The 16797-nt window shown below is 47.5% G+C and overlaps 1 protein-coding gene across 1 annotated transcript; it reads left to right on the forward strand.

Moving 5' to 3' along the window:
- The first annotated feature begins 6234 nt into the window (after positions 1-6234).
- Positions 6235-12747, forward strand: TMEM213 (transmembrane protein 213). The gene is made up of 3 exons (XM_054189123.1): positions 6235-6403; positions 9117-9185; positions 10815-12747. The coding sequence occupies exons 1-3, from the start codon at positions 6322-6324 to the stop codon at positions 10982-10984; spliced, it is 321 nt and encodes a 106-aa protein (XP_054045098.1). The 5' UTR covers positions 6235-6321; the 3' UTR covers positions 10985-12747.
- The last annotated feature ends 4050 nt before the right edge of the window (positions 12748-16797 follow it).

Here is a 16797-nt window from a genome sequence, read left to right on the forward strand (position 1 = left end):
ATAAACCCATAAAAACTCATTTGCAAGCCCTGGATGGAGGACCAGTTGCCAGGGAGGTGGAAAACTTCTGTGCTGCTTCTCACTGGTTTTTCCTCACCGAAGGCAACCGGGGAAAGGACAGGGGAAACAATGGGAGATTAATGATTTTCCTGCAGCCGGGGAGGGGACGGGCAGAGCTCTACAGCAAAGAGAGGGCTGGGAGGGCAAGGGCTCACTCAGCAGCACTGCGCGAGCCTGGGGCAATGCAGAGACGCTTGATTCTCACCCCCTGAAATAACAAATGCTGGGGGCAAAAAAGTGGCTTTATAGACTTTCTCCCTCTTCAGCTGCTAAAGCAAGGGCTCCAGAGAGAAATTTGCCCCCTCCTAAAACCAATGGCTTAGCTCCCACTGAGGTCAGAGGAGGCAGGGTTTCAGCCTGGAAAATAATGCTGGCTGGGTTACTATTAAATCTAGCATCCATAGGAAGTTTTATCCCAAAAGAAGAGATAATAAAAATGCATGGCTATATGTAAATTTTAAAGTTCCCCCTAAAGAAATGCTTTCTCGGACCTGAGGTACCCAGTAGGGTATAACCTGTCCAAGGGAACAATGCTGGAAGGGGAGTAACAGCAGAGAGTTTCCCAGTGCAGAGTTTTTCCATTCAAAAGCAACCAAGACCGGCCTCACTTTCCAGGGAATGAAGCACTTCGCTTATAAGGAAAGGCTGAGAGACCTGGGTCTGTTCAGCCGAGAGAAGAAAAGACTGAGAGGGGATCTCACCCATGCTTATAAATACCTAAAGGGCAGGTGTCGAGAGGATGATGCCTGGTATCTTTTCAGTGGTGCCAGCGACAGGACAAGGGGCAACAGGCACAAACTGGAACACAGGAAATTCCATCTCAACGTGAGGAGAAACTTCTTTACTTTGAGGGTGACAGAGCACTGAAACAGGCTGCCCAGAGGGGTTGTAGAGTCCCCTTCTCTGTTGATATTCAAAACCCATTTGGATGTGTTTCTGTGCAACCTGCTCTAGGTGAACCTGCTTTGGTAGGGAGGTTGGGCCAGATGATCTCCAGAGGTCCCTCCCATTCTGCGATTTGCCATGTCAGCTAGTGCAAGAGGGCTCCCACTGCTTTCCAAAATCCAGCTGCCTCAAGCGTTGCAACCCAAAAGGGAGGTATTAAAAATTATAAGGCATTTCTGGCCGTGGGGCTCCCCGGCCTCCCACCCGCTCAGGCTGCTCCGTGCTCCTCGCGCACCAGCACCAGCCATGGGCCGGCTCTGCTTTCTCCATTGGCGCTACCAAGGAAAGAGAGCAAAGGCGGATGAAATTCAGCCCTTTCTGTTGGGAAACGGGAACTCCTCTCGGTAAGGCAGAAGTGAAGTCTTTGCCATCGGCCGCCCGTCACGCGCAAAAGCAGCACATCCCCCATGCAGGGCTGAGAAGAAGCTGGTGTGGGAAAGGAAAGGCATCGCCTCCCAGCCAGTGCCAGAATGCTAAATAACAGGAGTCATCATTCGGTTCTCCACCAAGGTATATTGACACAACAAAACAAAACGGCTTCTCAAGCTACTCCCCCCATCTCTGAATCTGCCTCTTCCCCCCCAGCAAAGCTGCTGGGTTCATTCGATGATACCAGGATTTGCTTCTGGTTTGCACCTATGCTGCTCTTACTCAGCCCCACGGCTACACTCAGCAACTCCTCTACAAGCTGTCGGGGGGAGAGGGAGCAGAATGGGTCCCCAACGCACACTTCATCACCAAAGCAAGCCGTGCTGTGCCGGCCACGCCATTCCATTAGCCGAGGAGCGAGCAAACACAGGGATAAAGCCATCTCTCTTGCCCTTCCCCCCCAGCCTTTCCAGGCAGAGGAGAGAAGCAGACAGCATATCCTATTTCATGCCTCTGGCATGTGGAAGTAAGAACGTTATTTTGTAATAATCTTATTACTAAAGACCAGATGATGACGGCTGATGATGAGGCGCCATTGGGAAGAGCCCCGTCAGTGGGCTCATTGTCGGCCCTGGCAGCTCTGCCCGGGTGAGCTGAAGGCAGCCCTTGGCAGGCAGCCCCGCACCCCCCGGCCGGCTGGTCTCAGAGTCCCTCGCCAGGGTCTCTGGAGGGACATTGTGGAGTCACAGCAGGGCCACAGGCTCAACATTTGTCTAATAGCAACCCCACCCTGGACTGGAAAGCACAAAGGGCACGGCTGTGGAGATATCGGAAATGCTCGAGCTGCTTTCCTCTGCGCAACAGAAAGCAGATCCCCTCTCCCCTTCTTTCATTTAAAGAGTAAAGCCTTTGTGGTTTTGATTTTTTCCCTCCATTTGCCTAGTTTTAAAAATCAAATCCCCTGATCACAGGTAGCTTTATCTTAGATGGATGGTTTTCACATCAATGAAGATACCAAACAAAATGGGCACCTCCCCCGTGGGCATATTATTGGCATGAGGCTTAAGGTTTTGAGCTTTCTAAAGCCATTTTGAGGGATTTATAAAGGCCCTTAAGCTTTTTTTTTGAGCTTTACAAAGGCCACCTGGGAGGGAGCTCACCTTGCAATACAAAGACAGACCTGCCCTCCCAAGAGGCACTTCTTCTAGAGCTGCAGTTGGAGACTTTGCTACCTACCAAGCAAGTGTAGGAGATGATAGGTCTGCTCCTGTGGTCTCACTGATAGCACAGACCACCCAGCATCCTCCTTGTGTTTAGGACCATAACCTCAAAGGCTGCACAGGGCCCTTGGGAATAGCAACTGGGAATCGTTAACCAATCGCCAACTTAGAGCACAGGGAGATCTCAAACATGCAACCCCTCCAGCTGGGCTGTCATTGCTTTCAGCAGCATGGGGAAGTTTCATGCAGCTGTAGGTGGCTCTGGGACCAACGTCTCAGCCATAATCACTCCACCCTTAGCTCCAGCATGCAGGAGGTTTTGCAGGGCTGCACGTGATGTTAACGCCTGAGCTCTCTTTCACCAAAGCTCCCTCCTGTTGCGGCAGCTAAGCAGAGGAGCGCCTCAGGTATGCTGGAACCAGAGTAGGGGTGTAGGTCAACTGACCTCAAGTGCCATATGGAAAAAAGGGATTTGCCCTCTTATCACTCATATGCCCGGAGATGACATACCTGCTCTGCTGTGCTCTCATGGGTTGTGTGTTTTGCCCTGAGTTAAATACTGTGCTACGGCTCAATTACCATCCTGCCGGTCACTGCCGGCACAGAACAGGATTGCAGCAGCAATTGGCTTTCATTTGGAATTAAAAATATAAACGTGTTGCCTTTGTAAACAGAAAACGTGTGTGTATGTATAGACTGAGTGAGTGTGTATGTGTGTGATAAAGGCAATAACTTTCTGAGAGCCACACCTGGTGGTGATGCGTCAAGGGTAATACCTTGGTCATCAGAGAACTTTAGCTGTGAAGCTCTCTGTGGCACACAACGTACTGAACGGTAGGTACTGCCTCCTTCATCATCATCAGGAAAAGCTGACCAGCCGCCCTACACACTGTGGAAGAGTTTCCATGGAGCAGGGTGGGGAAATACCTAATTTTAGAGTAAACGGAGTCCTGCCTTGGGAGCTGCATGGAAACGGGAGCTGGAGGAAAGGAAGCCCCCGTCTCGGTGGGTGCTGCGGTCGTGCCTCAGGTGGTGGGGCGGCCCCTGGAGACAGGCGCTCACGCGACATGCAGAAACCAGGATGGGGGAAAGCTTTGGAGAGTCTTATTGCTCTTCGGGCAGTCGCAGCACTGAAATACGAAGAAATGAAACAAATCCAAATCTATGTCAGGACATGATTTTATAGGGCTCCCATTGTGTCTGAACTTATCAAGCAAAGCCTTCATTTCCAATCCGATCCAAAAATCATTGAAGCCAAACGCAGCCTTCAGGAGACTTTGGAGCGGGCCCTTTCTGAACCACGGAGGGAACACATTTTGGAAAGGAAAAGACATACATTATGTTAATTGTGCAAAACATTTTCAGCAGCCCTTAGAAATGGGCACATTTACCTGCAAGCTGACAAAGAGCGTTTAGGAACCAGTTAAAATTCAAAAGACGTCTCATTACAAATTGAATCATTCATGCAGTAGCAGAGCAGTTTTGTCTTTTCATTTCCCCTCAAACATTTTTTGTGCTGCACAGAACACTTTTGTACTCATTATTTTTGCAAAATTAATGGCCAGGTCAACTTTCAGCAGGAATCAGGGGTGAGAAATTCAGGAGGGACAGGTGAGGCCGGAATAAAGTGGAGGGCCTTTCCCCAGAAAAAAAGTTGAGTTTTAGTTTTTATGTAAGAGAGCGCTCAGATAAAAACACAAATTAAAGACAACTAGCGCAAAAGGAGTTAGATACTGAAATGAGGCAGAGATGAAGATTATCCTATAGGCTGATTTCAAGCAACTCTGAGCAGTTAGGACTTTTTTTACAGTATGTCTCCTGTTGTGACTCATGTTTACCAAGGGCAAGAGCGATGGCCGCTGGGGTCACACCCCCAGCCCGGCTGCCACCGAGCACGACTCACCTTGTGCCACCCCTCGGGTGGCTGCCAAACAGTGGGGCCTCAGCAGCAGGAGGTGGCTGTCGCAGACCGGCCGGCACAGCCCGAACTCCGCCAGCTCTGGCAACGTGTTGACATGAAAACAGGGAGACGAGGCGGGTAAATCCTTCTGTTTCACCTGGTCTGCCTTCATCTACAGCTCGGTGTGACCTTTCTCCAGGGGAAACCTCCGGCTGCCCGTGTCCTCCTGCATGGTGGAAATACTCGCAGCTGGAGGGGAGCGGAGTGTTTTCGGTGGCAGGGCGTGGACAGCGGGGACAACAAGCGGCTTCACCCCACAGAATCACTAGGCAGAGCTAAGCCTGTGTGGGTTTTGCTCTCAAGCTTTCTCTTAAACAAAGGGAGACCGAACCAACCTCACATCTTTGCACAGCAGCACCCTGCTCCCCGCAGTTCCCGTGGGAAGTCTATTATGCTCTGTGGGTTTCATCAGCGTGAAGGGGAAAAAAAGAGAAAATTTTTAGAGATAGTACCCATCCCACTAGGATTGCTGCTCCAGGCACCTTCCTCCTGGTCTCCCATGGGATGGCTGCACATCCCGAACAGGCCCCAGACAGCTTCGTTCTCACACGAACACCCAAAGCCATGAGTGACTGACACTGAAGAGCACCAGCAACCTGCTCCCTGCTGAGTCTACCTCTCCCACTGCCTTTCTGCCCAATTCAATGCCCGAAGTTTTCTCTAACGAGGACATCGTGGTGGGTCAAAGATAGGAGGAAGAAGAGCCAAAAGCCTGGGGAACAGCAGCAACGTGCAGCGCTCATCAGACCAGGACACTACCACCAGCACTTCAACAGTGTGGCTTTTCCAGCCAGGATTGTAGAAAAAAAGCCTTGCCATCCAGATAATATTGTTTTGCCAGCAACCCTCCTGGTCTGCAGATAGAGCTGTGCTGGTGGGAGAGAGCAGCTCTTGGCTTTGCCTGTGCCATGGAGGAGGTGGCTTAACTACAAGAGGACAAAAAAAAAAAAAAAAGTTCTTTCAGCACCATATTGCACATGGGTGATGGAGGCAGTGACACAACTGTGCTCACGGGGCAAGAACGGCAGCAGCTTCTCCTGTGGAGAGACCCCAAGCTTGAACTGACCCCAACCCATAATCCAACACAGGTCCTTAAGGAAAGGCCAGTGTTACTGTGTAATAGCTGTTGGTAGCCTGCACGAAGCAACTGGTTTCATCCCATTTCTCGATGGAAACGTGTCCATAGCCCATGTTAACCCAATAGACACTGTATCAGGGTGACCAAAGACTGGGGTTTTTTTAGGCTTCCACAGAGCCTTTCCAAAAATTTACGACTGCTGGTCAGCTTTTCTGGGGGGGAAGGTTCAAACAACATGCAAAATCAAAGCCAAACAGGGAGACAAATTCTCTACCCTGACCCTCTGCTTCTTTCCAAGTCTATTTGACCATCTTCGCAGGACCAGAAGGACGCTCAGAACACAGAAGCTGCCTGGGACCCTGTGGGTAAGGGCTGGCTCCGGAGGCCTTTCCTCCCTCTGGCTGCATCAGATCCTGGGGAGAAACCTTCAGGCTTGACCTTCAGGGGCTCTTCACCCGCCTCAGCGCTGGTATCCACCTCCTGCTGGAGCTGTTTCGGTGAGAGCCCTTCTGTTACCTCACGCTGTTGTGGCAGGAAAGTTCAAGGTGTCCTGGCAGCAGGAAGCTCCTTTGCTCCACCCTCTGCCCTGCGCACCGGCTCTCTGAGCTTATCGAGGACTTGCTGGAACAGAACTGTGCCGCCAACCTGAGCCGCCGTGCGGCAGCTCGGGTGGGAGCTGGACCCCCAACATGAAGCACTTCTCTGGCAAGCCCTGGACAGCTTTCGCTCTGGTCTTCTTCACCACCGCGCTCCGGTATTCCTGCTCTGAAGGTATTTCTCTTCTCTTATGCTCCAGTTTCTATACTCTGCCCTTTTCCCCCCACTCCTCTCAATACCTAAATATATCGCCCACTGACAGTAATTTGTTCTTCAAAAACAAGGTGGGCTCCCTTGTCTCATCTAAAAGGCGCAAAGAGCTGGAATTGATTAATGCTAATGAGAATTACTTGGCGTGATTGATCACAGCATCTTTCCGAAGAGATGTGCTTTTGCCGGCTATTTACAGATCCACTGTAAATGTGACTGAGCTGCAGGTTGCTCCGCTGAATGGCAAGGAGATAGGGTACCACAGTTACCTGGTCTTCCCATGTTTGCTGAGGCAAGGGACCATTTGAAATGCCACCCAAGAGGCTCACTGTAGTCCGGTTTAGCTCTTATTAGGTGCTTTTTGCAGGAAATCTGGCTTTGGTGCCCCCTTAATTGTAAAAGCTGCCTAAAACCAAAATGCAAACGAGACCTGTGGGCTGCTCCTTTCCCATCAGGCTGCTGCCTGCATTTGTATATCAGCGCTAGTTGAGACCTGCCAGATGTTTAAAGATGGGTTAGCTTTGACAGCCTGTCCTTTGGGCTGCAAAGTCTATAAACACAAACCAGCACTCTGTATTCTGCAGCACTTTCTTCCAGAGATCATATGCAGTTTTTAATGATTTTTCCTAATGCTCCTGTGAGGTACTTATTAACTGAGAAAATAAATTATGGGCTTGGCCAAGGTCATTCAGCAAATCCTAGCAGAGTAAGAAAGAGGAATGGGGAGTAGTCAGAGCCTCCCCTGGAGCAGGCTGCCCAGGGAACCCGCACCCAGCGTGGCATCAGCCATAAGGAAAGATCTGGTCTTGCTGACGGTCGGTCAGCTCAAGCCCCAAAGCTGGGCAACAGCAGGTGACCCCGAGGGGACACCTCCTGCACAAAAACCTCAATTTATTTGCTGGCAAATTGCTTAGAAAATACCAAAACTCAAAGCAAAGGTTTGCTCAAAGGTCTTGTTCTGTTTTGTTTTCCTGAGCTGAAACTAAACCTGAGCCATTATTTTGAAGTGCGCCACGAAGATGATGAGAGGGCTGGAGCACCTCTCCTGTGAGGACAGGCTGAGAGAGTTGGGGTTGTTCAGCCCGGAGAAGAGAAGGTTCCAGGGAGACCTTATAGCGGCCCTCCAGTACCTGAGGAGGGCCTACAGGAAGCATGGGAAGGGACTCTTTATCAGGGAGTGTAATGATAGGACAAGGGGTAATGGCTTCAAACCGAAAGAGGGTAGACTTAGATTGGACATCAGAAAGAAATTCTTTACTGTGAGGGTGGTGAGGCACTGGAACAGGTTGCCCAGAGAAGCTGTGGATGCCCCATCCCTGGAATCGTTCAAGGCCAGGCTGGATGGGGCTTTGAGCAACCTGGTTTAGTGGGAGGTGTCCCTGCCCATGGCAGGGGCGTTGGAACTTTAAGGTCCCTTCCAACCCAAACCATGCTATGATTCTATGATTCTATAAGTGTTCAGCAAAATCAAGCTGGAACTGACCTTCTCTTTCTCTCACACTCCAAACTATCAGCTCTGAGTGATGGTTTGACAGGAAACACTTCTCTCACAGCCTCTGCCTGGTCTGCGGACCACAGCATGTTGGAGCCCCTGCATCTGCATGCAGCCGGAGCCCTTACTCCCATAGCCTCTCCAAGCTGGTTTTTATGTATCTCTGCAGGGGACCATTTCAGCATGGGATACTTCATCTGGCTGAACTTGAACTGTACTGCTCATAGCAGCACAGGAGGAGATATTTCTTTGACTCCCTTCCTTCTGCAGCAGGCGACAGGCTGGTGTTAATGCACAGGGACCACGGCAGCCTTGTGCTTTTCCCAGGCAGGTGCCCTGCAGCTGTCCTCGCATCTGATCCTGCGGTGCTGCAAGGTGCATGCTGAAGCTGAGGGGCAAGGAGGGTATTAGGAGGTCTATGGAGGGTTTGGCCTGTGATACCATGCACAGGTTTGGAGGCCTGAAGGCCAGTCACAGCGCTGTGCCAGCGTGCACGTGTGCTCTGATTACGGGTAGGAAGCAGGACAAAGAGCCAAAACCTTCATCGAAGCCCCTGTCCCCCTGCCACACGTATCACTGTGTGTTGGATTTACCAATCCAAGCTGGTTAATGGGTTTCAGACACAGCTGCACCTGAACTGCAGCAAAGCCAAAGTTTCCCCCCTGAGGCCGCGGTGGATCTGCTGAGGCTCTGCACTGATGGGCTCAGCCCTCGGCTCGGCCAGGCTGCCTTCACACCCCACAGAGCCACCGGGAATTTTCTAAGGGCAAAAGGAGGTAGATGTACAACTCGCTGGCCACGGATTGTGCCGTGCCACTGAATGCTCTCTCTCATTTCAGTCCTTCCTCGTTCTGCCCACGTAGCTTGGGAAAGGACAGTGGTTGGTTAATTTGAGCTCTGAGCGAATGGCTCACGCTGGAGTCATACTCAGGTAGAGGCAGAGTGATCCAACTGCTCCTTACGGCTGGCGTTACAGCAGGTCTCTCTAGAGCCTGTGTTGACAGTGGTGGGGTCAGGAAGCATACCCTGATGCAGAAAAGTTTAGGGGCAGGAACTTATTTTCTCTGAGTTGTTTCCATCCTACAGACCTCTGCGAGACCAATGGCTTTCAGTTTTTCATGCTTGATGCACAGCATTGCTTTTCTAATTCAACTTACCTTTTCTCCTGTGCTTTCCTTCTGGCAGCAGCTGAAGATGTCTCCAATGTTTCAACAAGCTCCATGGTCACAACTGAGTACGAACCACCATGTCTTAGTAAGTTTTCGTAAATCATTACTATCATGATAAAGCCAGGTGATGAGTCTGCACAGGTGACTGAGAGGCTGTCCTAGAAAAGGATTTATCTGTTGTCAAGGCTTCCATTGTGGGCGAAACTCTAGCATGCATTTCTAGTATTCCTCCACTGGCATGCCCTGTGCATCTTAGGTACCTTCAGGTGGAGTCATATCTTTAACAGACTAAGCATATAGCTAATTCAATATGCATGTCCTAAAGCTCCCTGCCAGACTGACTGCCTGCAGGCACAATGTGGACTCCCAAAAACACCTCTTTCCCTCCACCCACTTCCCCAGACAGCCAGTCCCAGGCAACCTGAGATCCCACCAACCCTCCCATAGTCATCCTCCATCCCAAACATCCAACATCCCCACAGTTCTGCACTTCCCAAGATAAAGTACGTGTACCAATAGCGGTACACTACTTCAAAGCATGACAGGGGACAAGCATCCCTCCCCCTTCCCTAAGCACATACACAACATCTCTCTTTGGTTGTGGGAAGAGCTGCTTTCCACAGCGCGGGACAATTCTACTGTGTGCACTGAAGGCCAATGCACAGGAACGTGGTCCTGCCCGACACACGTGAATGAGAGTAGCTGAGCAGGAACTGCACTTGCCTTTTCCCTGGAATGGTGCGAGAGGCTGGCTGCCCTGCACCAAGCTCAGGAGGCATCCACTTTTCACAGCTGACAAGCTTCGTGCACGTCAACGTGCAATGGATGTAGCTGCAAGGTGGTTCTAGCTGCCTCAGCTCTCCTGGGTGCCGGGGCTTCACGCTCAGCTTCTATCCCAGCCCAAGGGGTTGAGATACTACGGTCCTTCAGGCTCCCTTTGATATTTCCACGTTACCACTCAGGGTGCAGACACAGAGCTAGGTCACTTCACTGTGCCCTTGTGATGGAAAAAGTACAGCAGATGCTTTAAATAACAACATAAATTAAACAACTAATGACATGTTCCTTAACTGACTTTAGGAAATTGGACTGATTTAAACAAAAAAAAAAAGATGCAAAAGGTGCAAGAAAAAAACCCCACACATGGAATTGTTAAAAATTATTTAATTTTTAAACATGTAAAACAGGGATCCTCCAATAGTGGTGTGTTTTGCAGTTGTTACGCACAAGTCACAGTTAACAGCCCAGCAAAGAGCAGCCACTGCTGCTATTGCCAGCAGAGGTACTGGGTACCTAAACTATTGGACATCCTGCTGAAGGTGTCTCTGCTAGACAACCTCTTACTCTCTTACATGAAGCTTTCTTTACCCCGGTTTATTTTAAATTTTAACTAGCTGCTTCTATCATAACTCCATTCCTGAAACTGACTGAGCAGATGCTAAGTAGGTGTTTTAAAAGATTTGCATAGTGGTGGGCACAGTGGTTAAGAGGAGCAGCTCAGGTGTTTGGCCAGACAGGCATCACCGAGTCTTGAAGACATAGAGATGAAGATGGATATTGTCATCCCCCAGGTTAAGAGCCAGGCTTAGGAGAAAGATGCCAAGGCAGCCTGACAGGCCACAGGGCAGACAGTGAAGTCTCATCTGCCCTCTGGCAAAGGAAATCTGTTACATACTTGGCCTCCCATCAACTCATTTCATTTCTTCACCACCAGACGTGAACTTCTGCCCACAAGCGGCCATGTGCTGCCCGACGGCTATGGATGATTATGGATGGATTGCAGCGGCCGTCGGCTGGAGCCTCTGGTTTCTGACCCTCATCCTACTCTGTGTGGACAAGATCATGAAACTCCGGCCTGACGAGCCCAAATATTTGGTGGCCTGAAGCAGGGCAGGTCAGCAAGCAGCAGCAGGACCCAGGAGCAGTGAGGTGCAGCCTGACAGAGCATTTCAATCACTTCCTAAGAAACAAAAAAGAAAGGGAACGTACCTTCAGCCAAAAAAGGCCAGGTTTAAGTGGGGCACTTGCTGGGGCTTCATCCTCCATGGCACGTAAAGAGCTGCCAGGCAAGGTGTGGAGCAAGCAAGTCCCTGCCAGCCACCACGTATGATGTCCCACAGCGCACAGAAATCCTTGTCCCTGACCCCATTTCATGCTCGCTGTGAGTGCACCAGCAGCCATGAGACGCTGAAGGACCAGTTACCAGTCTAGAGCATATTGCCTTAAGAAACACAGTACAAAACCTTTGACTTTGAAACAGAGAGTGGGCAAATAAAGCTATTTTCTGGAGGATCGGTGTTACCAGATCCATCACTAAGCCACGGGCCAGGTTACATCAGTACCTCAGGTGTAACTCATTGATTACACTCCATCCTTCCCACTCGCTAACCTGCGGTATTTTAAAGTCTATTAACTGACACCACTGCAAACTCTGTTACGGAAACCTAAAGATTGTTTGGGCCGGTTTGAAATTAAAACTACTTTTTTTCAGTGCAGTCTACACGTGAACCGTTTTGTGGGAACTGAACGTTGGTTGTGCTTATTCAGCTTGTACCTGCCCAGGTAACTAAGCCAAGCTGAACCACGGCAAGCGGGATTAAACCAGCACATCCAATTCACGCACAAAACTGCTCCTATTTATGCAAGATGATAATAAACACTCTTACTGATGGAAAGATTCTCACTGACTGGTTTATATTGATAAAGCTTATATTGGCAAGGGATTACCCAACCCAAATAGTTAGAAACATGATTCTGACAAGAAACATTCAGGCAGGAGGGTGTGTCTCACTGCAGTCAAACCGTCTGGTTTGGGGCAGTTGCACCAGTTTGATTTCTACCCATTATTAAAACAATAAATCAGTGTTAAACCCATCTAGACATACACAGGATTAGCAAACCTGCTAGAGACCAACTGAAATGAAAGATAAAAAGTTACTCTTCAACCACAGAAAGCTCTATCGGAGATTCCTCTCTATTAAATTTCATAAAAGCCTCCCTTCAACTTATCAATGCATAACTTTCCTGGTTAGAAAAGATACAAATCAGTTTAAGACTCTTCAAATGGATTCTGGCACAAGTAGACACTTGGATCAGGACAATGCTGTGCCATTTCAGAGCGATGGGCAGTCGCCCCTCATCAACTCTTCGCCATCAACAGGAACAGGCACAAGTTAGACACTGAGGAAAAGACATCCTTCCCTACCATTAGGATCACTTAACACAAAAAAATCTTCCGGAGCTAAATGCTAAATGCTGAGCAGAGATGCTAGCTTCAGGTTAGAAAGTTTTGAAAGGGAAGGGCTTAATTCTTTTGTGGCTTTTTTTTTTTCTACTGTGTGTGTTTTGTTTGGTTGTTTATTTTGTGGTTTTTTTTTTTCTTTTTACATGTGCCACACTACTAGTAGTAAAAAATCGCAAAGTATTGCTCAAGAAAGAAATAAATCTCATCATCATAAAACACACAACCATTAAAACAAAATTCTCACAAGACAAATCTCCGTGTTGGACCACTCAACTACTTCTTTCCACAAAAGAAAACAAAACCAAAACCCAAAAAACTCTTATATGTACAGAACTTATAGAAAGAAAGGACCCTACATCTTATTGTTGGTGTTGACTGAAAGAACAGTGATATACTGACATACTGTTAATAACCATTGCAATCACTGACAGACAACATATCTTGTAGCTACATACATTATTTTTTCCCTGATTTATTAGTTTTAATAGTGGGAAATGTGCATTGGCCCGAAAGCAACGCGATACATACTGTGAAAAAATCTCCACGTATTGCCTTAGCGTCCACCTTCCGCAGACCTCTTCCTACAGCTCTCCAGCCTTATGGAGATTGTTCTCCTGGTTGGGAAGACAGAAGTGGCTGTGGCGCTGGTTTTCATCTTTGAGGGGAAAGGTTTCATAGCTTTCGCATTTCCTTGGCTAAGGCTATGAGCGCATGGATACAGCCAGCCACGGAACTAAATCTGTTCCAGTCTGAAGAGTCGTAAGCACATGACACAAGCTCTAGATGTCCTATAGCCCAGCGCTACACCTGCAAACTAACCTCATAACAACGGGGCAATTCTGGGGGGCTTCCTAAAGCCTGCCTTTAAAGGCACAGCTTGTTTGTTTTTCACACTGTCCAAAATAGTCTGCTTGTGTGTAGCTACCTTCAAAGAATGTAGTAGACTTAGCTCAAGTTTTGCTTCTCGCAGATTCTGTTGAGGATTCCCAGCTCAACCAAACTGCGGGAAAAAAAAGGAAAAAAACCAACCATAGTTTTTCATATGATGTAATGCCCACAAAATTTTGTATACCGATGTTCAAGGGTTAACACCCAAGTCTCAACAAAATCAGGTATATAAATGGAATACCTTACAGATAATTTCTGCTGTTAAATGTATACTTTTTCTAGACCAGTGGCCTGTAAACCACTGATCTAATATAACAGTTTTGTTTCCTTAGTGCATCACCTGCTTTGACATTTGACATTGCCAGGTTTGATCTGTAGCCTCTTCAAGTCATTTGACTTCCTATGAAGCGGTTTGGGTCACTTAGAAAAACGTAGTCCTGTAATGAATTTCATGAACATACTCCTACTCCCGGTGCCTGTTGGGATCCCTAAACAAAGTGACAGTATCCCGAAAGCTCAAAGGCTACCAACTTAAACATCTTACCTGTTCCCATGCAATATAGTACAAACCAATAAAATATTATTTTAAAGAGACTCTCTGAGTTACACACTACGATTGTACTGATCCTAGTCATGGCAGGCAATCAGAAGTACAACCATAGAATCATAGAATGGTTTGGGTTGGAAGGGACCTTTAAAGATCATCTGGTCCAACCCTCCTTCAATGAGCAGGGACATCTTCAACTACATCAGGCTGCTCAGAACCCCGTCCAACCTGTTCTTGAATGTTTCCAGGGATGGGGCATCTACCACCTCCCTGGGCAACCTGTTCCCGTGTTTCACCACCTTCATTGTAAAAAAAAAATCTTCCTTATATCTAGCCTAATTCTACCAACTTTTAGTTTAAAGCCACTACCCCTTGCTCTATCACAACAAGCCCTGCTAAAAAGTTCATCCCCATTTTTCCTGTAGGCCCCCTTTAGGTACTGGAAGGCTGCTATAAGGTCTCCCCGGAGCCTTGTCTTCTCCAGGCTGAACAACCCCAACTTTCTCAGCCTGTCCTCACAGCAGATGGGCTCCAGCCCTCTCAACATCTTTGTGGCCCCCCTCTGGACCCGCTCCGACAGGTCCACGTCCTTCCTGTGCTGCACTGTGCAAAAGGTGCAAAAGGAGGAGAAAAGCCCTAACATTACTGTCAGTGTTTCAGGGGCTCGTCAATAGCTACAGAAAGTGCAGAATAAAAAAGTTGCATCCAAAAGACTTGAGAAATTGACATAAAGACAATTATGAGTATGCAGAAATGGATTATACATACTTAATTTACAGTAAATATAATCTAAATGTTGTCTGCTGCTACATTTCCTGGAATATTTTTAGCTAGGGAACACACAGTTGCACAGCTTGTGGGTTATAAGCCCTATTTAAAGACAAATCAAGTCACAGTAGAAGGCTGTGGTCTAGTTTTGGTGCACAAATTAAAGGTGACTCTTAGCACAATGCCTCATAAATGTGGTGCACGAGCAATGTCACAGACTGGTGTACTCATTTCTTTTGTATTATCTCATATTCCCCATAATATCACGGACATTATAATACCTCTAATAGTAGATCCCCAACTACTGTCGTGCTGCCCAAGTCCTGTTGACTTCAAGGGAACAACACATACATCCAGCACATGCCTTGTTTTGTTGTTTTTTCGTTCTAATTTTTCATTCTAATTCAGAAAGCCTGTCATTTTTGTTCCCAGGGGAAGCCTTGGAAGTAAAAACTAACTCCTGATTTATAGGAGGATGGATAAATCATTTCACCTGTGTTAAACCCTGGTGCCCCTTCAGACTGTTACTACAATGTCATGCTGTAGCCCTGAGCTGGTTTAGGCTCTTGTACCTCTCAAAGCATGTAAAAAAATAAGATGACAGCTGCAATTAAGCTGCAAACTACCCTCTCAGAACGATGATAGAAATGTTAACGTTCCAGTCCTTTATAGTACACTGTCCAGTCAAATTTGATGTTGTTGGACCAAAAAGTTCCTCACTGGAACGTGATGGAGAAGAAATCAATTCCAACTCCTGTGATTTAGTAAAAAGAAAAGCAAAAAATGGTTGAAATCTGGGTGGCTGAATAAAACAAGTGTGACTGAAAAACAGGAGTTTGAACCCTAACATTGCTGATCAAGCCAGAACCGTTCTTCATATTTTCTGGACAAAGTTTCTGAATTTCAGGCATGAAGGTATGCAGTGCCTGGGAAGGAGAGAGAGATGCAGATGGCACCTGGGAAAGCTGCTGGGATATGAGTGTCTCAGATGGACAAACAGAGCAGCAGGGACGTGTAACTGATCAGCACTTTGAATACCAAAAGAGAAAAAAAATTAGCAGCAGCACAGCATTCCACGGGAACTACTTTAATTTGCCTGGAGATAATATCAATCACATCTGACTAGTGATTTTTTTAAAAATTCTTAATTCAAGACTAAATAGATCAGTACTTGATGCATGACTCTTCATCTTTTTCGACACCATTGCTCCGGTAATGACTCACATTACTCACTGCCTTTATCCTTGGGGTTTTAGTGAATGAGCTACATACTAAGCAATTGCACTTTACAATCATTACACTTTGCAAAATCACTAGAGGGATGAAAGCTGGCAACCATCAGAGCTTCCTACTTGCATGAAACACACAGAGAAAAGACAGAGGTTAAATTCATACGAAAAGGTGCTCTGTACTGGGACTCTGTAGGAATTTTGATAAAGCCATTATAAAAACTAGGATTTCAGAAAATTACTGTAATTAATTACAGCCAAAGAATGAAATACAGGCATTCTTGGGAAGCAACCACCCTCTCTCATCCTCACGCTCCAGACCCCACTTGTTTTATGGTATCAGCGGTACCAGCATCTGTTGCGGAATTCAAACCTCACCGCAGGTTTCTCTCCCACAATCAAACATGCACTTTTCAAAGAGCTTATTTCCTACTCCTATTTCATAATAACCTTCCGGAAATAAACACAGGGTAAACAATGCAGTATTGTCTCCCAAGTCCGCAAACAGCTTGGGAAAAAAATACAGCTCTAAGAGACGCAGAGACTTTTCCTGTCCATTTTGACAGTATGAAGTCTAGAGACGCATTCAGTTAACCATTTTGCTCACCTCTCAGAAATAACATCTATGTGCCCCTATGTCTTTCTGACATAAAGCTCCCCCATGATTGACTTCTCCTTCCAAAAAGGAAGCTTCTCCGCATTCAGAGGGGAAAAGCATCCAGTCTCAGTGACCAGCAAATGAAGCTCTGTTCCCAACCCCACACACTGCTTGTCATGGTGCCGTTTGCTCCAAGAGCTGAAGAACCAAAGTCATTGTAAAAGTCGTCATTTTCTCCATCTGCCACTACATGTGGTAAAGTCACGTCTTCTATCTGTAAACCTGCCAGATGCATATTTTAGGGACATCGTGAACTCACCTTGTGTCAGTCCCAAATCCCTCCATCCCTCTATGTCTCCAAAGGTCCCCACCACAATTTGGTTTGCCACTTGAGGGAACCAAAAGAGCCTGCAGCAATTTATA

This window comes from Rissa tridactyla, chromosome 1, assembly GCF_028500815.1.
Source record: "Rissa tridactyla isolate bRisTri1 chromosome 1, bRisTri1.patW.cur.20221130, whole genome shotgun sequence".
Taxonomy (NCBI): Eukaryota; Metazoa; Chordata; class Aves; order Charadriiformes; family Laridae; genus Rissa; species Rissa tridactyla.